General features: G+C 44.6%; 1 protein-coding gene across 1 annotated transcript in view; it reads left to right on the top strand.

Moving 5' to 3' along the window:
* LOC137153281 (MORC family CW-type zinc finger protein 4-like) overlaps positions 1–25,613 on the top strand; it is a 36,793-nt gene extending 11,180 nt beyond the window's left edge. The window contains exons 7-21 of the mRNA XM_067548432.1: positions 1,758–1,890; positions 5,193–5,409; positions 6,333–6,481; positions 9,240–9,402; positions 9,719–9,847; positions 11,900–12,019; positions 12,881–12,972; positions 15,084–15,182; positions 15,968–16,096; positions 17,698–17,775; positions 18,275–18,338; positions 19,938–20,128; positions 23,070–23,814; positions 24,096–24,379; positions 25,389–25,613. Coding sequence (XP_067404533.1) covers positions 1,758–1,890; positions 5,193–5,409; positions 6,333–6,481; positions 9,240–9,402; positions 9,719–9,847; positions 11,900–12,019; positions 12,881–12,972; positions 15,084–15,182; positions 15,968–16,096; positions 17,698–17,775; positions 18,275–18,338; positions 19,938–20,128; positions 23,070–23,814; positions 24,096–24,379; positions 25,389–25,542 — 2,747 coding nt within the window. The 3' untranslated portion in view covers positions 25,543–25,613. The remainder of the gene's footprint in view (positions 1–1,757; positions 1,891–5,192; positions 5,410–6,332; positions 6,482–9,239; positions 9,403–9,718; positions 9,848–11,899; positions 12,020–12,880; positions 12,973–15,083; positions 15,183–15,967; positions 16,097–17,697; positions 17,776–18,274; positions 18,339–19,937; positions 20,129–23,069; positions 23,815–24,095; positions 24,380–25,388) is intronic.
* The last annotated feature ends 808 nt before the right edge of the window (positions 25,614–26,421 follow it).

Raw genomic sequence — 26,421 nt, forward strand, 5'->3', positions numbered from 1 at the left:
AGGTTGTTCGAGGTCGAGAAATGCATCTCTGCCAGGGGATGGGGAAGGGCATTGCAGTTTGTTAGAGGGCACTGGGGGTCGCTCATAGAACTGCTTGCTGTGCTAGGTCATTGTGCCGGGTTGGATAAGGCAATGCTGCCAGGGAGAGGAAAGGGCCATGGAGGAGTTCTAGGGCACTAGGGGGTGCTCACTGCACTGGTAAAGTGTTGGGTCACTGTGCAGGTGCTGGGCAGCTCTGCCAGGGAGATGGGAAGCAGCCATCTGAGTCTTAGTTCTCTCATTTAACAGCGATGCAATTCTTGGCTCTCATGTTTGAAACTCTTAGTGACCTGAATGTGGCTGGTGCAGCGTTGCATGCCTGAGTCTGCAGACAGATGGCTCCAGTGTCTGAGTCTGCCCAGCGTCTTGTCTAGCAGCAAGAATGTAAAACTAAGAACACTGCTAAATTTTGCTCTTGTTATTCGGAACCTGGTGGGCAGCAGTGAAGCTCCGGTTTCATGCTGCTTGAGAAAACTCTGAGCAGGCACTGAGGACAAGGACGCAAAAGCAGGCTACCATAAGGTAGTTGAAATCTCTCTTGTGGCATCTGAGTGTTGAACTTTACCTGTCTTGGGCCTCACGCAGGTGTGATTTGATGGAAAGTTTCACAGATGGATGAAGAAGGATGAAATGTTCAGGCAAAAAACAAAGCATCAGCTGTTTGAGCCTGCTTAGAGATTTGGGATGTTAGAATAAATCCCAGGTGAGATGGAATAATGGCAGTGAAAAGGGCATGATCACTCCTTATCACATCATACAGCAAATATTACCTCCCTTTTGTGCTGTGTCTACATCATACTATATTATACTATGGTTTTTCAATTATCATACATTCTTTGACTACCTCCTGTGACCATCCGTCCATGTCCTTTCAGCACAGTCTCCAAGTTTACAAATTTCTGAGCAGTTACAAATAGTCAGTTGTCTTAATTTTTTTTATAAGCAACCTGCTTGAGTGATTCTTGCTTTCACCTCACATGCAGCATTACCCCATCCCTCAAATTCTACTTGCCTGATTCTCAAGACTGGCTGTGATCAGTTCTGCTGAGCTTATGGCCTGATATTTTATGACCCTTCAGGACTACAAGAGGGCTTCCTTTTAGGACACTTCCTTCTAGGCCTGAAAGGTCCCAAGATATCTATCTTAAAATCATGATCTTTTTATGTACAGAAAAGGCACTTTTTTTTTTTTAAGAAGTTCATATTGACTTTCTCTGAGCCCTATACAAGTGAGCTGAAGGTAACCACAGCACCTGGGTTTACACTGCAAAGGTTCCAATAACATTTTTATTTCTAAACCATTTTCAAACTAGTTCTTCTGTAACACACACAGCACATACAAAATACTGATAAGGTGTGTAGTTATGATTTTATTGGCAATTGTCTGAGATGACTTGCATACCTCATTAGTAGCTTTCTCACTCATAAGAAACACAGCTCTCCTGAACTCATTCTATTCAAATCTTTTGATCATAGTATTCCTGTATTCTCTTTATGTATAATTCATATTTTCACACCTTCCTACGGAATAAGTATCCTTTTCTTATGGTAAGCAGTTTTGCGGAATATGATGAATCCTCTACCAGATATTTTCCTGAATTTGGAAGAAGCGGGATGGAAGCATGCTTTCATTTACTGGATCTCAGGAGATGATCTGAGTGTCAGGAGTAGTTGAGGACATGAGTATACCTAACTGGCCAGGTTTTTTCCTTCCACAGACAATGCCTCAGATCCTGGTGTGACGGCTAAGCTTCTTTGCATTGATGTTGTGGAGATCAAGGGGGAGCTTTGTTTGACTTTCACAGATAATGGTGCTGGAATGACACCTCACAAACTTCACCGTATGCTCAGGTAACAAGCTAAGAATTCATCCTGATATGGTTCTGCTACCCTAGACTCAGATCTTGTACACAAGTGTTGTCCTTGAGCCAGGGTTCAAGTTTTTAGGAATCCTGATTCATATGCACACAGAGCTCTCCCTGTGGTTTCTCTTCTCTTCTCTTCTCTTCCTTACATTGTGCAAAATCCTAAAATGACAGCTTTTAGATTTACCCTTCCACAAGCTGCTTTTTAACCTATAGTGCGTGGTCCAGGGACTCTTGATTTTTACATGCAGGGCTGGTACACACACAGACACACAGGTTCCTCATGTAACAACCTGTCCCTGCCTAGCTGAAGTCATTTGGCGTGAATTAGAACCAGTAACTCAGAGCACATGCTTCAGTACATAGGGGAAGGAGTATTTGCTTAAAGTAAACATGTCTCCTGGAGTTAGTAAATGAAGTCAGGGGTCCACAATCTCTTTCTGAAGAGAAATGGTAATGATAAGTTCCCGTCTTGTCTCCTTTCCTTTCAGAATATTAAGATTGCTTGTGGTTTTAGAGAATGTGACTTTTCTTTAATCTTTCATTCTGTGATGTAAGAAGATAGGCTTTCCTCATCGCTGCTTTCATGACTTCTTGTTAACAGTGGCAGAGGGAGACCTGACCTGACTCTGCAATGAGGAATTTCAATTCATTGTCAATTTTTATTATATAACTAACTTAAAAAAAATAAATTTTAACTTACTTTTGATTCTAAACCATAGAATATCGAATTTGCCGAAGTGTAACATCACCAAAAATCTTTTCTATCTCAAACAGTCAGGAGCAGTCTCCAAGAGATGACCTCTCATTCCCATCCCCTGCCAAAAGCATAAAGATCATCTGGATGCTCTTGCAGTTGATTCCTAGGGTAAAATTCTCAAGAGTTGGCTCTCTCAGTAGAGTCCCCACCCCTCACTCAGGTATACCGTAGCCTGAGTTCAATAATCTTCAGGGTGTGATGCAAGGCCCACTGATCTTATTTGCTCTTGTTTAGGTTTATTCTTCTTGTGCTTTAATTGTATCTGCTGGTAGTAGTCATACTAGAGGCTGTGTGATCATCATTCCTCACTGAGGGTGGAGAAGGGCATGGGATTTTGGTGTCTTAAACACCAAAAAGATGTGCCTGAGCAGCTATGGCAATAGGTACTATATACATTGAAGAAATCATGTTAGAATTGACAGTTAATTTTCCAGGAGTCTATCATAGGATAGAAAATTAAAGAGTAAAAACTTGCATGCCTATGCATGCCTCTTCCTTTATGCCTTGTGTCTGGCAGATGCCCAGGGACCATCAGATGTCTACTCCTTTGGGGCCACACCAGTCTCACAGTCCTATCTTCCCACTTAGTGTTGGTGCTCATATCGTCTTTCCCAGGAGTATCACCAGCCCCTCCCTTCTTTCTCTCCCTGTGCTGCATTTCCAGTAAATGCCTGTAACCTCCAGATTTCCATTTGCCCATATAATAATTTTGCAGTTTCCAGCAGGCTGTCTGCAAATCAGATAGTCACTCCGGGTTGGTTTGGTTGTTCCTCTGCATCAATTTGTTGATAGATAAGAAAAGGTGGGGGACAGAGGCAGAGAATCTATCATTTCTTCAAACGCAGTGAGCACAAAACCACAGTTCTGAAAAGTCAGAGGGGTTCAGGAAGTGAAAACCAGAAGCCTTAGCCCCTTCCTGCTCTGTGTGGTAAAGGAGGAAAGCAATGGCCTGGTCTCTTAGTTGAGTTTCTCTCGAGTTAATATGAAGTGGCTGTGAAATTGAAGTGGGGGAGGGGCAGCGGACTCTAGCTGTTAAAATTCTAAGACAGATAATTTCAGGGTCACGTGGGAAGCTCATTGCAAAATCCTTCCTTGGAACTAGAGAGATGCTTTCCAAATCTGTTGTTGGACTAATCTAGAATGAGGTGTGGCCAAAGCCACAGAGTGACCCTTTTTGCTTCTCACATCACTTCTTCACCCTTCCTGTCATGGTGTGTGGTGGAGCGGAAGGACTGACTGTCTCATGCAAGCACACCAAGAGCCTGGAAAGAATTAAGAGAATTGGAAGGAGGGGCCTAGAGTTGCTGGCACATAGATACCTACGTGGAGGACAGATAATGAGAGGAGGGAAGGAATTTTCTGGTTATTAACTACTTATTTTCCCCTCCCCAAAGGCAGCGTAACTATCAAGCTATCTTTATTAACAGGGTTCCACCACTAGTCTCTCTCCTGAGTGCAGACAATATTTAAGCATAGAGTTTTAAAAATGGGTGACTTGGACATGCAGGGCTTTAGAGGAATAATGGAGTAGTGCTGTGGATGTGTGCCAAGACTGACCCTTTAACAAGTACAAGGCTGGCTTTAGTAGTTTGGGTCACAGGCGGCTGAGTCTTGGAGATGCGCTTATCTAAACTGCATCGTTGCAACATCTTGAAGTTTATCTTACTGCACATATCATGCTCCACTAGTGTGTGAGGCCAATCACATTGAGATAGCGTGTTACATAAGTGCAGTATCAGTGGGGCGTGGTGTTACTTCATGTGACCCATAAAGTAAAACGCAGGCAGTGCTGACAAACCCTTCCTTGAAAATCAGGGCGGCAGGCATTGTGAGTGCCTGAACCAACCTTGATTGTGGGATCTGATAGGAGGGGATGCTGGACTCTCTTCAGTCTTGCCAACCCCTACTGATGGTTTTATTCCATCTGGGGAGTAAACGTGCTGGTTTATCTGATGTCTAGTGCTTAGAGCATAATGAGGAGAAGAGGACACATGGGGTCTAATCCTGATTGTCTTTGGCTCAGTGTACAAACTATGGCAGATTTTCACCTCTGTAATTCATTTTCCCTATCTGTAAAATGAGGATAATGGAGCTACATTGCAGAGGTGTTAGGATTAATTAGTGCTTAGAAGTCCTTGGGCAGAAGGCATTAAAGAAATTCTAATTAATGATAAAACTTACTCTGAGCCACATAATGCAGTAAGAAGCAGCACTGTATAATGATTGGAGCGTAGAACTGGGCGTCAGGAGAACAGGATTCCCATTGCAACTCTGCCATTGGTTTATTATGTGACCTTGGGCAAGTCTCTTAACCTCCCTGAACCTCCATTTGCAAAGTGCTTTGAGATCTTTGGCTGGGAAGTGCTGTATGAAGGCAAAGTATTATTCATTTGCCTGATGCACTGTGATCCAGTAGCCGCCATGGAACTCACATTTAAAATCGCTTTCCACTCCATGAATTCTTCTAGGTCCTGCTCACTCTATCAGACAACTGTCCACTTGACTGACTCTCTGTGTGTGATTTGCAGCTTTGGCTTCACGGACAAGGCAATGAAGAAGAACCACCCTTCTATTGGGGTGTATGGTAATGGTTTCAAGTCAGGCTCCATGCGTCTGGGAAAGGATGCCATTGTCTTCACCAAGAACGGAGGTGCGCTCAGCGTGGGACTCCTTTCGCAGACCTATTTGGAACGTGTCCATGCTCAGGCTGTTATTGTCCCAGTGATACCATTCAACCAGCAAAACAATATCCTTCCCTGTAAGGCAAGAGTGGCTGTGCAGACTGAACCATCTGGGAGGGAATGCAGGGGTAGAGTAAGTGTGGTACAGAGGAAGCCCAAGGGTCAGTGTTTCATGAGGCGTCATTGTTGCAGTAATGTCTGATGGTGAGGGTTATTCTGGGATATTTCTGGGTAGCCTCCCACAGTATCACCTGCATGTGCCACTGCCTCTGGGTAACATCTGTAGAGGATGCCAGGCCTATGGAGTACTGTGATAATGGCAATGTTCAGCACTGCACTTAGAGAACCCCTGCAACAGTAACTATGCTTGGTGTTGCAGCCGTCATATTATTCCCCTGCACTTATGTCAGAACTTTTCATGAATCCAGTGGGTACTCCTGCTAATTTCCATGTTCAGGATAACTCCTGGAGAATCTCTGCAGTAACTGCATCACCCTCTTCTTCGCCCCATAGAGTGCCCCCTCTTCCCTAGTAGTTGTCTGGTTTGTGCCCCCACATAGTGTTACCCCTCTGCAGCAGTGTTGTGATATGTGCATATGGTTCTGCCTCCACACTATTGGGAGCCTTAAATACACAGTTGCCTGTGTTCCACTGTTCCCGTGGGTTGAAATGGCTGTGCTTGGTATTCCTCATATTAACAGCAGTGCATGGCTTCACTTCCTTACATCCTCCCCCTCTGGTAAAGTTGATGCCTGGTGGTATTTTTCCACCAAGTTGCCAGTTTCCTTGGTTACCACTTCGCATGGTTCAACTCCCCTTTGGAAACATCTGCTGTTGGCACTGTGCTCTGTCATGCTCCTGGTGGGAGCTGTGTCCGTGTACATCTCCTGTCAGTGCAGTAATGTCTGAATTCTTACTGTCTTATTGGTAGTGGGGAGGGATGAAACCCAGGGCAGTCTTGTTCTTTCTTTGACTCCGTGGCTTCTAAAGAAAATGATTGTTACGGATGACTCTGGTCCCAGCCTCGAGGCCATCCTGAAACATACGCTCTTCACTACGGAGGAGGAGTTGCTAGCCCAGTTTGATGCCATTCCAGGCAAAAAGGGCACACGGATCCTCATCTGGAACATCCGCAGGTACTGGGAGCCAAGGTGCACAAAGAGGGATGAGTGGGAAATGGTATGTTCAGCGCTCTGTAAGGCTGAGGGGGAAGAGGTAATAACTCAGTAGCCTAAGGATTGAGTATCTAGATGGGCTCAATTTGCATCCATGTCAGTTCAGCCCATCCTCATTCTGGGGGTATAAATACCCAGTTTTATGCAACTTGCTATGTTTGGCTCTTTCAAGTATAACAATGACACCGTCTTACTCCATAAGTCTGCTTCTTGAGTGGGTCCCAGTCAGATCTGCTAACATTAGTAACTAAATATGTTGTGCTGCTGATCCTCTCTCCTGTTAGCCCTGCAGAACCACCACAGCTGAGAGAGAATCATCTGGAGTGTGTTCTCTTCTGTGCATCACAAGAATTGTTTAAGTTCCAGCGGCTACAACTGTGCTGAAGGTGATGGGTTAGCATAGGTGTCACTGAGGGCCTAAATTGGGGTGCAGATCTTTTATTAGAGCTTGTGGCACGTGGGAAGTGAAGAAGCCAGCTTGAGTCTCAGAATTTTAAGGGTTGGTCATCAGAAATACTTCATTATATTTGTAGACTGAGCACATTTGATACAGAAATCATTGGCCTAATAACAGGGAACTATACAGTGCCCTCTTTTGTCACTTTTTCCAGTAGAACTGCACTTTGATGACCAAGATCCTGTCTTTGGTGCATGGAGATATAAAAATCCCATGTGTTGGTTATTAGAGTAGAGCATTGCCTAAATCTCTTTGCTAAATTTTCCCTTTGCCTATTATTGTGTAGAGTTCTATGTCAATTGGCTGCTACATGCTATCCTAGAGGTTAAATGCATTTCAGATATGTTCCATGCATTTTGTTTAGGAAGTGCTTGGGAAGAAAGATGCAATAAAAATGTAGAATATTTATAGATAGGGCTTCTGGTTAAGTTTTATAGCCAATAAAACTATCCTGAAGCTATTTTTCACATCCAGTTATTTAGAGTAAACAGTGAGAAAAATTCTTTTAGTTCTGGAGTTTCTATTTTTCCTTACTTTTTTTAATTGGGTTATGTCCTTAAATTTGTTGCTGAGAAATTAAATGATACATTTAATGATGGAGGGAGCAGAATAATGCAATTCTGCAGCTTACAGTTTTTCCTGTTTTTTAAATGAGAACATTTTCTAGACTGAGAATTCAGGCTAAGATGCTTTGGAATTTATCTTTTTTTAGCAAATAAAAATCTAGACTGTCTTGAAAATATACCAAAAATGGTCTCCAAAAACCAGAAACCCTATTTATAGATAATTTGGTTCTATGTTCACGCTGCAATTGTAAATCTTTGCTTTTTTTTTTAATGCAACTTTTATTTTATCAATAGAAAATTCTTCTCCTACTGTCTCCTTCAATTCCACCCCCACATGGACTACAGAATATGTTGGGATTTTTTATCATTATGCCATAAAGAAGCATTGCTAGTGCATTTCCTTTTAATTTCGTAGCATGCGTCCATGTCCGCCAATGCTTTAGGACATAGAATGTGTTGTGTACATTGTGGCACATATACTGTGACAGAATTGTGCAACTTTATACAGATTCATGAAAGATTTAACTTATTCTTCAGCACTTAGTACCAGTCTGGAGTGTTGTTGCTTGCCTTTCTCTCCTATCTGTGGCAGACCATGGCATAATAGTAATTGCTGATAGTCCTCTGGGCATGTTCTGTTATCAAACTCCTATCCTCAGATGTTTATAGCGCCTCTGGAAAATTTCACTCCAAGGTTGAGATACTGAGTCGGGGGAAGAAGGGCTGTTGGTATTAGCTACTAATGCTCAGAAACTGACTTTGGATCACCTTCTTGTGAACCTGGAAAGACAATGGGTTGCAATGCTGCAGATTTCACATTTAGCCTGTCTTATAGATGACTGGAGATTCTGTCACTGCAGAAATCTTAGGGTTTCTATAAGATCTCCTCCAAGCTAGGCTTCTGATTAATCAGATGCTTTTAGGTAAGCCAGTGGAATGTAGTCGTAGGGTAATTCAGCTAAGAGTACGTCATCAAAAATGCAGACTTTAGCCCTACACTTCTTTTCTCCCAAGCACTAGCTGACTCTGCTTCCTTCCTTTTCCCCTCAACACATAGAAGGGGCTTCTGTGGAACACTTACAGAGACTGTTATGGGCAGGAGCTTGTTACATCATCCATCTAGATACCACCACATTCCTGTTGGGAAACCTTAGATAAATCTCAGTATTCCTTCTCCTTCCTATGTATAATCTTGTGTATGGGACACATGATGTGGGAGATATGGGTTCCTCTTCCTGTCTCTGCCACAGACTTGCAATATATTCTAAGGCAAATCACTTAAACCCTCTGTGCCACAGTTTCCCCATATAAAGTGAGGATGTTTCCCTACTTTCACAGGGCAGTTGTGAGGTACTCTCTTAGTGTGGTGTTTGGCATAGAAAAGCTATATAAATAAAATGACTGCCTGTGGGGTAACTCAAGGGGAACATGAAGGAAGATGTAACACTTTGAACTGCTTGCCAGGTACATGGATGATCTTGTGAGTGGAAAGTAGCACATTAATTGCTTATCCTGCCACTAGGGGGTCAGGATTAGAGGAACAACTTTAGTTTTTACTTTTCCCATAGCAGAGTCCCACCAAGTTACTATGTTCTTATGGGTGGGACACAGGATATTGTATATCTTGACTCCTATAAAGCTGTTCTGTTGCTGAAACGGGATGGCTGGATAGGTTATGTTGTTTGATGTTTTTCAGAAATAAAGACGGGAAGCCTGAGCTGGACTTTGATACAGACAAATATGACATTCGGATATCGGACTTCAGCACAGAGGAATCAGAGAATGCTGGGAGGAAGATTCTTCCTTGCCTTGAGAAGGTTCAAGAGTCCTCTGCACCAGAAACAGAGTACTCCTTACGGGTGAGTTAGGGGTGCTGGAGTTACACCAAAGTATTAGATTGATACTTGCCCTGTGTCTATCCAAGGTGAACAATGTCAGCTAAAAGTCTGTGCTGATGTCAGACATGCTGGGGCCCCTCACTGTATCACTTCCTATGGAATTAAAAGGTATGGAATCCAAGCTGAATAGCTGTGTTTCCCTGGAAAGGACTCAGCTACTTGGCTGTATGGGACTGAATGAGTTGTCAAATAACTTGACTATTTTCCCTAAAGGTTTTCAGTGAAGTCTGTGTCCATAATACTGCACCTCTCTCCTTGCCCTGTCCCCCACTCCCAGGCATACTGCAGTATCTTGTACCTGAAGCCCCGCATGCAGATTGTCCTGCGACAGAAGAAAGTGAAGACTCAGCTGATCTCCAAGAGCTTGGCCAGTATTGAATATGATGTATACAGACCTACCTCCACAGTATCCTTATAGCTGCCTCTGCTCTTTCCTCCTCCCTGGCAACTTCTTTGCATCCAGGCCAACACACAATAAGGGTCACTTGTTTCCCAATTGACTCCTCATCTGTACTCAAAGCTGGTTTGGGTGGGCTGGAGCAACAGAATAGAGAAACCGAGGATTGAAATGAACTTGGAGCCTGAGATCCCAATCTGAATAGTTCAGGAAGGAGCCCTGAAAATAACTGATGGATGGGGGCAAGAGTGTGCCAATTTAATGGATGGAAGCCCTCGCACTTTTCAAGCGTGAGCTAGGTCCAGATGAGTGGAAGGAGTCTTCATGCTTCCATAGTCCTGGCAGCTGAATTCCAACACCAGGCTTATGTGATTATCAGCACAAACCTACAAAAACCTGTTTAAAACTATAAATATCTTTGAAAGTGTATAGGGAAGAACCCTCAGTATAAACCAGGGCCTGGTTTCTGTGCGCCAGACCAGAACTTGTGCGTGACAAAAGCGGAAACCTTTCTCCATGCTCTCCTCTTTGCCTTGTTTATCAACATTCAGTTGCTAGCTTTATTTTTCCTGACTGACTGGAAAGCTTGTGATCTGAGTTAATTTCATTAATTTTTTTGCCCGCTAGCTATATGAACACACGATTTTTTTTTTTACCCTTTTGCGTGTGTTTTGAGAACACATTGACAGAAGAACAGAGACATGATTCCAAGTGAAAGCAAAGCACAAAGTGATCTGTGCTTACCTTGGTATCCAGGAAAATAGCCCTGACACAGTATGGCTTAGTTAATATTTAAAAAATGACATTGTATAAAAAAATCTACCCTTCCTCTTGAACACACTTAAAAAGCAGTTCTGCTCTGACAGGTGACTCTGTAAAATTGGTATCCTGGGATTTCATCTGTCTCAATTTCCACATCAAATGTGAAAAGAGTAAAAAGGTGGATTTATTTTTAACTTCCAACCCTGCATACTCATCCAGGAATCAGAGACTTCAGCATGGGTCCTTTCTTGTTTTTGCATCTTACTATTAGAGGTTTTACAGATTTTGACTTTGGTGACACTCAACAAACCATATTATTTTCAGTGGGTGTACATAATTATACCTGAGTGGAGTTTAATAAGTGGTGATGATGCAGAAGAAGAAATAGACTTTGGCATGTTCTCTCACAACTGTGTTGGTTCTGCAGAGCTAGCATAAGTGAAATGTCCCTCACGCTGAAAAAATGTGTTAGGATACACTTAAGGTAGCCCCAGAAGGTGACACATAATGAAAATATGCCATCCACATATATTCTGTAAATGTGGGAGCCCTCTTAAAGGGATTGGCCAACCAATAACAAGGTTGTTCTTTATAAATAGCTTCTATTTTTAAATCTAGTAGTAGAATTTCTTGCTTAGAACTGAAACCAAGTGAAGTGGGTGTCGTGTGTAATTTTCTCAACCTCTGTGGACTTTGATGTCTTTATTTCATTGTTTGTTGAGGTTTCTTCGGTCTTGTTTACAATGCCAAGACAACCAAATTTAATTGTGGTATTAGTCATTTGTTGGTCCATCTGGCTTATTATACAATTTGATCAGGGTTCTTTGGTCAGAACTTGTTTGCTTCATAACCAGCTTAAAATAAACACTGTAGCCTTTTTAGAGACCCAGGGTAAAACATGTTATTTTAACCTATCTGTAACAGTCTTGTTCTGGCAAGACTGGCTGTATTAAAGTGTTGGAACTCAGATGGGCTGCAGTTATGCTTATCCACCATTTTTGGCTGTGTATCCAGGGCTTTTCTCACTCTACAAAGGCCAGTACTCAGCTCCTGCTAGAGGAAAGGTGTTGCTCTAAGCAGCACGGCATTGTGACATTCAAGGTTGTGACATTGAAAATTTGTGTGCTTCACCTCCTTTTGGAGACACTTCCCCCTCTGCTGTTCTCCATCAGCACTCCCCTCTTCTACTTCTCCCCCTTCCTCCCCACAAATAATGTGCTTCCCACAAAATGCCATTCACATCTCTTTTCTTCCTCCTTGGAGCTTGCTGTTTTTCTCCTTTGACTAGTTTTCTCTCAGAATAAAAGGGTGAAGATCATCTTTGGGTTCAACTGCAAGAACAGTAGCCACTTTGGGATCATGATGTACCACAACAATCGACTCATCAAGTCCTACGAGAAGGTGGGCTGCCAAATGAAGGTGAGTGGTCAGCACTTCCCCTCTGCTCTCAGGAATGGGGGAGCGGAGAAGAACATGGCTTCACCAGAGGTAGGCCCTATTCATAGATCATTGCTCTCAGGTCCCATAGGCCTCCAGGATCTTGCCAGCTTAGTGCAGGAGTTTTTGAACCTGGTAACTTGGTGTGTAAGTCCCCATGAGCAGTTTACTATACATATATACATATTGTACACTTGTCTAGAGACTGAGATCCAAGTGCATCCTCGGAGATTATTTATTGCTGCTGGAAGGGGCAGATGCTGGTGGGGAACTAAGTTCTGATAGCCATCCTCTTTGCTCAGCCAGACTCAACCTTTCTCTGCGTGGTGCGCTCATTACAGAATTTCGTGTGCAATGGTGGGGCAGCATAGCTGTTCTAGCAAGCTGTCTGTCATTCCTTTGCTTCTAGGGGTTATCTTGTGGGAAGATCTCAGATTAGTCACACAACTGAGAGGTAACATCTCCGAGATACAGATAAATTGGTGGCTTTCAGAGTAAGGAAGCTAGCTGGTATTCCAGGTTTATGCCCTATGGGATTTGTGTTCAAACCTTACCTTGTCTGTAGTGTGTCGAGTGATCTGCCATCTGGGGTTTGAGATCAGGCCCTTGGATATTGCCACCTGTTCATGCCTGATGCATGTCACTGCTGTACATGGCGCATGCAGAGGTGTTACCATCAGTTCTTGTACTGGGAAGGGGATGTGTGGTATTAAATCGTGTTGCTCTTGCTTCTGGTATTACAGGGAAATAGGAATTGTTCTGAAGGTGCTGCCTCCCTCTCTGTTGTAATCACTATGGCTGAAATAATTGGTTCCCCTCCTTCCTTTCTGACCATTGGTGTAGGGTGATGGCATGGGAGTGATCGGGGTGATTGAATGCAACTTCTTGAAACCAGCGCACAACAAACAGGATTTTGAAGAAAGCAAGGAATACCGGTAAGGGAGGCTGCAGCTGGAACCACTGCTGTGCATGGGTTTTAGGTCTGATGTAGCTCCATGTTGGGCCATCTTCCTTCTGCTGTCTATACCAGAAAACGTCTGAGACCATGTGTCTAGGCAACCTGGAGAGACCACGCTCTCCTGGGTAGGGAGAAGGAGTGGTTTCCATGCATGTCTCCACCCATGAACCTTAAACGCTGCCCTGGAGATCTATCTGAAATAGAACAGCCTGTTTTCATTCATTAAAGCAGTGTTTCCCAGGCTTTCAGAGGCTGAGCCCCATTGCAGGAAAATTAAACAAGTCATGCCCCACCTTGAACCCTGTCATGTTAGTAGGGCATCGTGAGAGAAACTGGCATTGACACTGCTCCGTACCCTCTCCCCCCAACTAGTCCTTTAGTTAGGTATGCCCCCAATTTTGGGGAAATGCTGCGCTATAGAGATGAACTTTTACAAATTAATGTGAGCATTGAATTTAGAACAAGGATTGGGGGAGGGGTGCAAAGCAGACCCTGCCATTTGTCTTTGCTTTGCAGATAGGCAGCTGCTCTTAAGTTAGTACAAATAGCTATCAGAGCTCTGGGCTGCTGTGCTGAGGTCAGGGCCCCCTTGTCTCAGCAGGAAGTGAGAGGTGAGATGTTTGTGAACATCTCTCTGGTCTATCATTTTCCTGTCCCCTTTCACTACAAAGCTGCTAGTTTATTGACTTGACTGGAACTTGCATCCTTCTGAGTTGCCTGGGTTTCGTGCTGCTGCTGGATGGGTGGGGGGCTTTTGCTGTCAGTCTGACACCAGGAAACCTGTTTTATCAGTGGAAAGGGTAGATCCTGGGTGCAATTCATCCTTGAGTGCTGCCTAAAGTTAAAGGAGACTAGGGGTCCCCAAATCTTGCTCCCTATAGCAAGCTGGTCTGTTGAACAAGAGAGACAGTAATTTAGGATGGGCTTTGGCTAGGCCTGTGCTTTGTGTTCTAGTTTGAGCACGACTGGCTAGAATTTGGGTTTTCTCTCTTCATAACTAAGTCAGGGCTCTCTGCATTGTAAGGTATCCTCTGATTGGTGTGTTCAGACATTTTCTATTGGAATGTGTAGGAGATGGCTACTCTGTCCCAAACAACTCTTAAAGACCTTATTCTGAAATATCAGCCTCATCCAAACGCAAAGGGTAGACATGCAGCTTTCATACGGGGAGTATCTATGTCTGCTCCACCCTCTCCTCCTGTGCACAATCTTCATGCTTAGGCTTGTGTCTAATTTGTTTTACGTTCATTGATGCTGGCCTTAGTCCTGGTGGTTACTTGAATCATATACAGCAACCACTGTCTGGATGAGACATTTCATTAAGCTACCAGGAAATGTTAGAGGGACTGATGGCTTCTCTTCGGAGTGTGTGGGGGAACTGCCCAAAGATTTCAGGCAGGGCTAGCCAGGTCTAGTTAGCTGCCTGGATTTGGTATTGCCCTGTGAGACCTGAGTCTTTCACTGAGTGAAACTCATAGTAAAAATTGTGTGTTTGACCCCAAAATTTAGCTACACATAAAGATGAGAGACTAGCCTCTGCACAGCCTGATCTTGAGCCCTAAGGGATGCAGAAATTATAGGATGAGGTTCTCTAGCCTGCGTTGTGCAGGTGGTCAGACTAGATGATCATAATGGTCCCTTCTGGCCTTAAATTCTATGAAAACTATGAGGTACCCCTGGTGTGTTAAGGAATTACTCTGACTCTGAACATAAAGGCAGTCCTGCTCCAGTGAGAGACTCAAAGAGCAATAGAGAACAAGACTCCAGAGATCTCGAGTATTAGGAGCCCTATGTACTGGTAACATTGGGTTGTACTGACAGACTTCTGAAGCTGTGGGATAGACCAGACTTATTCCTGGTACAAATCTAGAAGAATGTTCTGAAGCCCAAGCAGGCCCTGCAGTGGCAAGGCTGAGTCACTTTTCTGTTCCTACCACTGTCACATCTGAGCACCTCTGGTTACTGTGGTGAAAGGCTAAAGCAGGCAGTAAGGGAGGTTTGTTTCTCCACCTGGGTTGTTACTTGTGTTGCCTGTTGTGACTTTTAGTGGCATTTGCATGTTCTTCACTGCTTTCCCCTTCCCTCTAGACGGACAATTACTGCACTGGGACAGAAACTCAACACTTACTGGAAGATGAAGGTTGCACAGATGAACTTGGATAGTTTGAATGCAGCCCACATGATAGCGTGAGTTCGAACATGATGATCTAATTTTAGTGTACCCTTAAAAGTACAGGCCTTTCATTTGCAGAGACAGGGTGGGGAGTTAAGGAAGGGCAGAGAGTATGGTGGGAGATATAGCTGTAAAGGCTGCTAGTGTAATGAATTAGTGATCTCAGCCTAGTCCACTAGCTAGTGTTGGGGATGAGCAGGACATGTAGTGATAGGGTGTTCCAGGTGAGAATCGCATTGGCAGATATATGGAGGGCTGGAGCACTGTGACTATGATAATGTGGTGTTCCAGGCTGGGACTTGCAGTGCCTTGACTGAGCTACCTGTCAGGATTAGGTACTAATACAATCCAGACTTCGTTTTCATAGCTCTGATATGAACAGCGCAATAGTGAAGTGAGCAGTTCATTCCGAGGGAGCTGTGTGCAACTGACGAAGCATGGCGATGTGTGGGGTTGCTGTGATGGGTAGTGGGGTATGATGTTGATGGCTGGCTGTCCACTGCAAGGCCAAGCACTTTGTTGGCAGGAAATCTGGTGACCTGGAGGGAGCTTCATTGGGAGCTGCTCATGTTATACAGGCACTACCTTCAGAATGAATGGGGACATCTGAGAATGAACAGTTATTAAAAACAAAACAAAATGTGGGGGACACATTGCCAGAAATTGTCGATCAGGATAGCCAGCCATGCAGTACCAGTGCTGGATGCAGCATTCCCAGTACACAGGGGATGAAATACAGGGAAGGGGTAGTTCTTTGCTTTGCATCCAAGCCATTTGGTCAGTGTATCTCTCTTTCCAGAGGGAGACCAGACCAGACTTGGGTGCAGTGTGAGGAGTGTTTGAAATGGAGGAAGCTCCCTAATAAGGTTGATCCTGCATCATTACCTGAGAAGTGGTTCTGTCATCTCCATCCCCACCCCAAGTACAAGTAAGGTGCTCACCTGTCTCAATCTTTGTCTGAACTTTCTCTCTGCTGCCTCCCACTCTTAATACAAACACTTGCTATCCAATTTTTGCTGGCTCCTGCTTCCCTTCCCATGTACATGTGCATCTTCTAGATTTCAAGGCATATGCAGCTTACCTGGCCAGCTCCTATGATCGCCCCTCGGAAAATACAGATCTGGGACTAAAAAAAAAATCCCACTTGAAAAACCGGTCCTCATGTGGAAGGAGGTTCATAGAAGGATGCCTCAAGGTTCCGGACTAGGATGGTGACTTTTTAATATATTAATTGGTGATCTGGAAAAGGAGATGTCAAATTACAGATACATACAGATTCAGTCAAGATTAATGGATTGTGAGCAGCTTCAGATGGGCCTACTTATACGGAGTAGTTGGCCAGCAAGATAGACAAGTGCAAAGCAATTCAGGTTAGAAGGAATAATTAAAATTACTCATATGTACAGATGGTTTCTAAATTAACTGTAACCTTAGGAGAAAGACCTAAGATCATTATGGACAGTTGAGTGAAAACATCTGTTCAATGTGCCATTGTTGTGGTTTAAAAAAAAACCAAACCAAACCCATCAAGATATTACTGGGAGGGTGCCTTAAGAAAGGGATAGAGAATATTACTGAGACTGTTATAATGCTTTTATGTAAATCACTGGTCTGCCCAAACCTGGAATTCTGTGCCTAGTCCAGGTCACCCTATCTCAAAAAGAAATACCGGGTCAATTAAAATTATTAGAGCCATGGAAAGACTTCCATAGGAGGAGAGATCAAAAGGACTAGGACTGAGTAGTTTAGAGAAGGGACATGCTAGATATAAATACAGTAATGTAGGGGAGGTCAATCAGAAACTCCTCTTTGCCCTTTCTCATAATATAAGAACCAGGGAACATTCATTCAAATTTAAACGTGATAAAGGAACCCGGTGTTCAAACGGCACATAATTCCCTGAGGGACTCATTGCCATAAAGTAAAATGGAGGCTGGGAACTTAGTAGAATTAGATGTTTTTATATGATTCATATCCACATTTACATTTTTTAAACTAGTGTATAAGGGATGTAAACCCTCCTGCTTCAGGATATAAGCAACCCCTAGCTGCCTATGGTTAAAGGAGTTACTTTTCTCTATAGGCATATGACAGTATAATTGTTCATTTTGTGGGTTTTATGCTTTCCCCTGAGGCATCTGGTATTGGCCACTATGGGAGACTGGGATTGCCACACTGTTCTCAATAGTAACTCATCATTTGAGAGGAAATGACACAGATGCAACAATACTTGATGCCATGAAATCAGATATTAAAAGCTTCACTTTCTGCCTCCTCAACTCTGTAATTTTAGGAAGTAAGTGGCTGTGTTCCCCCCTAAATATTTCAAATTTTGTTTGTTTCCAGGCTGCTCCCATAGCTCTCTCCTTGTCTGAAATAGATGCAGAGGTTATAAGGAAAGATAAAGTACTAAAGAGCCTAAGAGAGCAGCTGCAGACGTATACAAAAATCCTGAAGACTTGGGGAATTTGTAGGTGACAATCAAATTGTACTCTCCTGCTCAAGAATGACAGACTGATCTCTTTGCAGAAGCTGCTCAGCACCTGAGGAGCAGGAGCCCAGCGATGAGGAGATGAGCCCCAGCTATGATCGAAAATCCAGGAAAGAGTTAAGTATATGCACACTCCATCCTGCAGGTGGGCTAGCAACAGCCAGGGAGGCAGCAAACCAATCTTGCTTTCCCACCCCAATCATTCTGCTGCTTCTGCCCACTCAACCCAACCAGGGAGGGGGAGAAAGAAGCAGCAGCACCTCTCTGCACAGGAGGGCAAGGTGCTGGTGACATGTCCCAGTTTTCTCACAGGAGGCACAACATGTTAGTGGTTCCTTGGTCACCATCAGTGATGTCCCCTTCGTTTCTCTCACCCACTCTCTAGGATCTCTCCTTTGAGAGTAGACTTCTGTAGTTAATACAAACCACCTGGTCACTGGAGTCTCAGAGGTTCTGGTGCTGTGATAGTAAACTCTGTGCTGAGAGGTATCATAATATCTTAGGTCTTGCCCATGCCACCTACCACTTGTTTCTCCTGGCAGAGATAAATTTCAGGTCCTGCTTGAGTCTTACGGAGAGTGGAAACTGAATGCCTTCTTCCTTCCCATCACCTAGAGAGCAGATTGCAGAGAGGAAGAGGAGGAGGTTGTCTTCACCTTTGGAGAACCTGGAACCCCAGGTGAGAGGACCAAAAAGGACTGTAGAAGGCTTTTGGAGAGTGGGGAACCCTGCTCTGTGCTGTTGGGGGATGGCAAGGTCTCCGCCCTGCCATGTTATCTTTCTTATTTATGTCTTCTGCTGAGAGAGGAGCTGACACGAGGATCATGGAGCATTGGCTGAAACAAAGAAACCCTGTGTATGCACAGCTTGGACATGTGAACAGCAGAGCAATATTAACACCATACTTATTAACAGTGTGACAGTGCTTAGGAGCTCCAGCTCTCACATATCACTCTTTCTCCCATGCCCCTGCCTTAATCAAGGGGCTTGATCTTGCCCCCTCTCAGCAAAAAAGGGGTCGGTGAGATTTCCCCCTGTCTGTCCTAGGATCATAGGGCTGGTTCTCTCAGGCCCTTTCCCACTTTCAGGTTAACTGGTTATATAAAGACTCTGATGTTTTGAATTTTCAGGAGCACTGTCTTTCGGACACGGCTGCCCAGGATGGGTTCTCCGGGCAGCTCTGGACACTGCAGCGTGTGACAAGGTTGGCCGTCCTTTAGGGACAATTCCCTCCCAACAATCATCATGGTATTAAAACATCTTCCCGCCCCCTTCCAATCCCAGCCTAGTCTTGCTGCATGCCCTCTTCCCAAAGATACCCTCATGTGAGTCATGTCGCATGCTAGACTAGTCTTTCCCTGATCCATTGGGAAGTACAAACCTGGTGAGGACAAGGGGATTTCTCACTCTCACCTTCTTTCCTTCCCATTAACCACCTCCCAATGAGCCATGAGTTCCATCAAGCACGTAAGTAGATGAGGCTTTGATCACTGTTGCAGAGCTTTTGATCTGGTTTGAGACCAAGAGGTTCTCTGAGGTGTTACTCTGTCCTCACTCATGTTTGTCATCTCCTCCCACAGTAGTGGCATCAATTCCTCCTCTCTTCCCTTCGTCATTCATGTTTTCTTCATGACATGGTCATCCCACAATATCCCTAAGTGCATGTCTGTGTCTGTGTAGAAAGAAAGTCAGTTTGTCTCTTGCATGCGTCCTTTTGCATGGATGGTCTCACAGAAGCACCAGGAAACACTTCACATCCTGGCATGGAGGAGCTAATGCACCATTTCCTGAACTGGGAAGGAGATGAACTCTTATAGCCCTAAATGCTAACTGTGCTGACTGGAGAAGTGGAGGAGAGAGGAATTCCCTTTTGGGACAGTGACCATGCAGTTATTGGTTCAGTCCTCAGCTGGTAAAGCCTGCTGAGGTGGTTATCGCAAGGAGGACCATTCAACTTCCAGCTGGCAGAGCCCCCGACGTAGTAACTGCCAGGGGAATGGGGCCAGTCCTTGACTTGTAGAGACTTGTCTGACAGTGATGTGCGTGCAGTCCATGGCCATCAGAGAATGGTGACTGGGGGAGTGGGAATTGGTCTTGGCTGGCTGAGCCCCAGTGCTGGTAACCACTAGGAAAACTTTCTCTTAATTACCAGTTGGTGGACCTGCTGGAATGGGGGCTCAGGCTGAATACTCAAGGTTAAGTCACCTTTTCCGGAGCTGCAGCTGGCATGTGAGAGGCACTGTTTGTTTTATTGTTTCAATGCTCTCTTTCTTGCCAGATATTATCCACTACCCCAGAGCCCTGTGCAGCTCAGAATAACAGTGTAACATGTGTGGTGAAGCAACAGCCTGAGGAAGAAGGGCCTGATAGGATTGCCGGCTCTCTCACTCCTCCCCCTCCTCTTGACAAGATCAGTGCTGTCTATCTGACCACTGGGCCTTTGGAGCAAAATATACCACAGACAGCAAGGTAAGTGGGAAGGTGTAAACTACTGCCCTCCTATCAATAACAATCCTTCTCCTGTTGTGGGATGACCTCCCTGTGTGTGAGATTCTGTGGGGGAATATGCTTGCTCATGGAGTATAGGGACATGAGGCAGGGAGTGAGAAGGGATTATCTGAGAATCTGATTAAAGCAGGTGTTGGCTGGAGCCAGCAAATTTGCCCTCATTTCTCTTACTTTCTTTTTTTAACTTCAGATGCTGTAAACACAGTTCAGCTTTCTTTTTAGTGTTTTGCTGGCCTTGAAATGGGAACATGGAGCGCTTTGGTAAATGGTTTGTACGGCCATCTGGTTTAATTATGGCTTCAGCTAGTGTCTGTGTGTCCTTTGCTGAACCGTCAATGCTGGTATTATAGCAGCACTCAGTGAATCACGTTACACTGGGGGAAGGGAGTGGTGCTTCATTTAATTCTCTAACAGGTACTTAGGTCATGCATGGCTGGGCTTCTCCAGTCCTTGACACTGATACCCATGAGGTCCTCCTTTAAGTGCTGAAAGTACGAAGTTTGGAATATTACTAACTAATCAAGATCACATTTGCAGAGTTTTTTCCTTTTGTGTTTCTCTTTTTGAGATGAACTTCTTGCAGGTTGTGACACATATTGATTCTTCACCTTAACCTAGAACAAGGAAAGGGCAACAGGGTGGAATAGAGGAAGGTACAGAAATCCTTGTTAAGTCCTAATTTTTTAATCTTTCCCTCCTTTCACTTTGGCCAGTGTCCTTTTCCTGTCTTCCTGCTGCCACCACCTTCACAGCTCTATATACATACAGAGTCTCAACCTAAATTCATCTCAGCTGTTCTTTGCACTGGTGCTGTTCTGATTCTCCTATGGCCCCTAGGAGCAGTCTGGCTAATGGGTGATGTGACTTCCTGTCGTCAGATGGAGACTGGAAATTCAGCAAAATTTGTGAAGTTCAGTCCTTAAGAGCTGTAGCTGAAAATCTAGTTGTTTTCTGGTTTCCCGCAGGTAGAACAGCTTCTTTGGTTAAGAGACGCTTCTTAGCTAAATCTGAACTTCACTTGGGGTTTGGATTCATTCTCCTCCCTCCCTCCCCCCACACACTTGCCCAAGTGTTGTCTCCAGTTCTATATTTATGTGGGAAGTCAGTGAACACACGTGCATGTTTTTAAGTGCTGCAGTACACCAATCTATGCACTGGGTGGCACAATTAGTCCACCTTCCCTTTTAGAGCCCCCCTCTGGATGACTGCTTAGAAGAGGAACTGCTGAGATGGTGAAGACTGTTCCATATGCACATGTGTAGTGAAATTTAGCACAAGTGAATTTAAAATGCTTTAGTGATAACGCAAGGGCATGAGTAGAGGTTCTCAAACTGCAGTCAGTGGAACACTTTGGAAATGCTGCTTGCATGCTGCTGACTTTTATTTCCAGCTTCTTATTCACGTCAAAAAGCTGAAAATACATTCAACACCTTCCTACCACTGCTTTTCCACCCTAGTAGTCACTGTAGTTGACTGTAGCACATGGTAGACAGAATCTTCATATTGAAATGTTCTATGGTATTGAAGAGTTTGAGAACTCCTGCAGTAGAGGATCAAACCTTCCAAAAGTAACAGATCCCTCCATTCCTAAGTGGACCATATACGGCGAGGAGGCACTTAGCCTGTCACTAAAATACTGCCACCTCTGGGGTAGAAGATGGTGGCCAGACTGCACAGCAAATTTTAAGGTTTTCCAGGCACAGAAGTGAAGATTAAATTCTGGCTGACAGTTGTACCAGGAAATTTAGAAGGGAATTGGCCAGGATATTGGCCAATACCAGCTCTTTCCTAGTGGAAAGCACCAAGTGCAAAGTGACCTGGAGAAAGGTAAAACAGTGTGGGATGGAGGCAGCAAGGGGAGATTTGAGTAAACGTGAAACCTTTCAATCAGAGAACAAAGCTAAATAGCACAAATATGAATAAAGGGGGACATAAGCAGGCAGCCACTTTGTGTTGAAGCAAATGTATGTTTTAGTTAATACTGCCCTGCTTTTTTTCTAAAATAAGTAAGCGCTATATTTACTGCTGAGACAGTGTCAGATTGAGAGGTAGGTGTCTGTCTACTGGAGAAGATCTATTTTAAGACATGGCCTGGAATGAGCCAATCTGAGAGTTTAGCAAATGCAGACCAGCTTCTCCCAATCAGTACAGGGTTTTTATGGGTGTTGGTGCACTTACAAATGAGCTGGCTTCTTTCTGGCTGAAGTTCAGTTTTGTTTTTAATTATGTGAATAAGTCCGCCAACCATCTGACTGTTTGACTGGCGCAGATTTCACTTAGGATTGTGGACAGTATATGCTTCACAACGTATTGTAAACTTTATTTAACTGGGTCGTTTTCCTGATACTTAGAAAAGCCCAGCATTTTAAATATACTCTGTTGTGTTTAATGAAATGTCAACCAGACATTTTTCATGAGAGATTTTGCAAGCTGCAGCTGGCTTCCATTTGGGTACGCAGGATTCACAGGCTTTGCTATGCATGATCAGAGGGGCGGGGGGTTCTAGCGGATTGAGTTTGAGGAGAAGTGGGGAATCAGGAACTCCTGAGTTCTAATCCCAGCTCTGCCACTGCCTTGGCATGTTCCCCATCTGTAAAATGTGGCTAACAAGAGTTACCTGTTTCTCTTGGGGGTTGGGGAGGGAGTTGTGAGGGTTATTGGTTAGTATCTGTATAGCCCTTTGAAAATCTATCACTAGGCCTGCAGAACGGCTTTCCTGATTCCAGCAGTGACCTCATGACTAGTGAAGGTAAGGGAGAGGGAAAGTGATTGACTGCTGTTGAGGGATCAGTATTAGCGCCTAAAACAATGAAGATCGTTTTCTCAGTGGGACAAGGTGGTACTGCCTGGCTGCTGCACAGGGTGGGGTTCAGGCCCATTGATCCAGTCTTCTCTTTTGCAGCAAGTGCAAGCTGTCCTCGGAAGAAGAGCTGCTGGAAAAGCAGAGGCAATATCAGGAGCAGATAGAACCTTCCCCCCCAGATCTGACCAGTCCCAGCCCTCCCCCTTCTTTGGATAGGGAGAGCTCCACTGAAGCAGATGAGGGCCAGGAATGCAGCGAGTCTGACAAGGATGATCAGAATGTAGAGGGGAGCATAAACTCTTGCCTGGTCAGAGAACATCTGGATGCACCCAATGGCACCAACCAAGCTCAGGATGCTTCATGCAGTGGAGGTCTCTGTCCCACCAAAGAGACTCCAGCAAGTCCCGGTCAGTTGGAAGGAGAGCAAAAGGAGATGGCAGTGGTCCAGGCAGAACTGGAAGAGAAAATGCCAGCCTTAATAGCAGAAAGCCAGGCAGCAGTTAAGAATGTCTGTGTAAATACATGTGGGAATGTGGAGGAGGTGGACAAGAGACCCTTTGTGGCTGTTGTTGGTATTTCAAAGGCTGCTGTGGATGGTGAGGCTCCCATTCAGCTAATTCCCTTTGGGTGGGAGGAGAGACTTGATAAAGCAAAGGTTGAAGAGAAGGCCCAGAGCCACAATGATCATCCCCTTGATGGGGAGAAAGGAGGAGGAGACTTGCAGATACCAGAGACTACAGATCAGAGGGATACGGTGGAGCAGGAGGAGCTGAGACGAACTGTGGAGAATATCTCGGTGGAACTGAAAAGCATCTCAGCAGAACGGGATTTGCTCCAGGGCAAGGTAATATTAGCATGTGACTCTGAATTCTGGTAGCGCAGGAAAGGGTAAGTTCTGCAGCAATAGGGAGTTGGATGGGGAAGATCAAGACTGACTTGTCAAAGATAGAGATTCCCCTTCTTCTCGCTCTGTCTCTCGTGTAAGGCCAGGTAGGGATTAGGATGCCTTCCTTACTCTACTAGCCATTAGCCTCTGCCTCAGCCCCTGGAAAGTTATTTTTCCCTTCTTTGATGTGCGACCTCACTTCCTATGCATGCTCCTGCATTTGCTGTTTCTTTAACTAGGTGGAGGAACTAGAGCAGGAGAAGTCCCACTTGGAGACAGATTTCTTGAAAAGCCAACAGGAGTTGGCAACGCTGAGGGCCCAGGAAACCGAAGGCTTGTACTGGAGCAAGAAACACATGGGTTACCGCCAGGCTGAACTGCAAAAGCTGAAGGCTCAGCTGGAGAGGACCATAGAAGAGAAGACAGAGCTGAAGGAGAGGCTCAAGGAGACAGAGATGCACCTGGAGGTGCTTAGGGAGGCACATGTCTCCTGCAGGAGCCCAGAGAGGGGGGACTTGAAAAGGTCAGAACCGTGGGTTAAGCCATAGATAATAGCAGTCAGTCCCAAGGTGGCAGGGGAGGGGGAGGATATCCATATAGGAAACTGACTTCTGGGAGAACGCTTTTCTGATACCCATGAATTGAAAATGCTGCACGAGTATTGGTGGGTTATTACAGAGGATTGCTAGGTTGTGAGGAGAAGGGGGTTACTGAGGAGAACTGCAGGTGAAGCCAGGTTTGAAGGATTCTCCCCTCCCCGTGCACCCCCTCGAGTTCCTTTGGCAGGGCTGGGTTCTCTCCTGCAATACATTGTTCACTTTATGGAGTATTCCTGTTGCATCATTCAGACAATATTGGCTTATATAAGAATGGCCATACTGGGTCAGACCAATGGCCCATCGAGCCCAGTATCCTGTTTTCCAACAGTGGCCAATGACAGGTGCTTCAGAGGGAATGAACAGAACAGGAAATCATCAAGGCATCCATCTCCTGTCACCCATTCCCAGAGGCTAGGGACAGAGGCTTCTTTAAGGAAAAGAGAACATGTCAAGAGAGAGAATACTTTGTGGGTACTGAACTCTTTCCCACAAGCATGGGACTTTCCATATCCAGGATTTCTTTTTAGCCCTGCTTCTAAACATGACAGCGTTTATGGAATCATAAGGATCAAGTGTGAATGTTGAGCTCAGAGACTTTGTTAGATTTACAAACACAACCCCTCTGTGTGGTAAGTATTGTTGCCCCCCAGTTACAGAGAAGTAAACTGCATTGAGAGATGATGTGATTTGCAAAATGTCACATGAGAAACTCATAACAGAGTTGAGACCCAAGTTACATTCCCCTATTTCCAATCCTGTGTGGGCCCCAAGGTTTTCCAGTCCTACCATCTACAAGCTGCACTGCCTTTAGAATGGAACAAAGAACCATAGCCCCTTGCGGCACTGGTAATAGGAAGAAAGATCTAGGGGAAGGGATGTGTTGGAACCAACATTTGTGTGTCTGACTCTTGACTCTTCTCCTCTTGCCCATAGTGCTCTGGAGAAGCTGAAGAACCTGCGTATGAATGTCAGCCAGCTCCTCTCACTGGTCCTCCCTCACCTGGAGCTGCAGGATGTTAACTATGAATCAGACCAGGTGGATGAGATCTTGCAGACGGTGCTGGAGACTAACAGGATGTCAGAGTAGCCCTTCTTCCATGCTGCCATTGTGCCTTTTTGTATAGTTTGTTTAATAAAACCTTACATTCTTTATCCTAACTCTGGGCCTTCCTTCATTTCGTAAAGAGCGGAGCTTCCATTCCCACCTCCTTTCTTGTGGTTCTTTAACCTTGTCAACAGGGTCCTGTGGAGATCAGCATGGATAGTTAGTAACTGAATGATTGGATTTTAGTAACTGAATGCATTCCCTTCTGATTGTCTTTGAATCATAAAATATAATTGTCTGTCAAGAGATTTCTTTAAGTTTGGGAGCCAGGTGGTTTCTGCACACAACTGATGAACAATACTTAACATGATGATCAACATGGCATGCAGACTGGAACACTTCCATGTTTGCTGCTCAATGCAATTACATCAAGAAAAACATTCCATATGCAGGATAACCAGAAATCTGAGGTAGTTTCCATATTTCTGAACAAGCCATGTCATTTATTCCATAAGACCTCCCTTGAACTTTCCACGCATCCTCTGCTGCCTCGTGCTGCTGGGTGATGGTATAAAGGGCATAGCCACCCCTGACTCCCTCAGTTCCTTCTTCCCTCCCATGATGGTTGTTGGAACATTCCGTCTTGCTATTGCAAATTTCTCTCATTTCCATTTATATATAGTTGATTCTAGTTAATAGCGTTAGTGTTCGGGTAGTGTAATTGTAGGCTTCCTTTGATTAGGAGTGCTCTTCCCCTGTTTTGGCAGACTCTTAATTGCCAGTCTTCTCCAGTAATGAGGAAGAAGCACCAGAAGATGGCATCTAAGGATTCAGTATTTGGGAAGTTGAGGTCCCCAGCATCAAAGTCTAGCAAACATGCCAGCAGAGAGGGTAGCATGCACTAGTAGCCAAGGCGCTCCC

This window comes from Emydura macquarii, unplaced genomic scaffold, assembly GCF_026122565.2.
Source record: "Emydura macquarii macquarii isolate MOO-44397 ecotype Brisbane River unplaced genomic scaffold, CSIRO-AGI_Emac_v2 contig_1253, whole genome shotgun sequence".
In the NCBI taxonomy this organism is placed as follows: domain Eukaryota; kingdom Metazoa; phylum Chordata; order Testudines; family Chelidae; genus Emydura; species Emydura macquarii.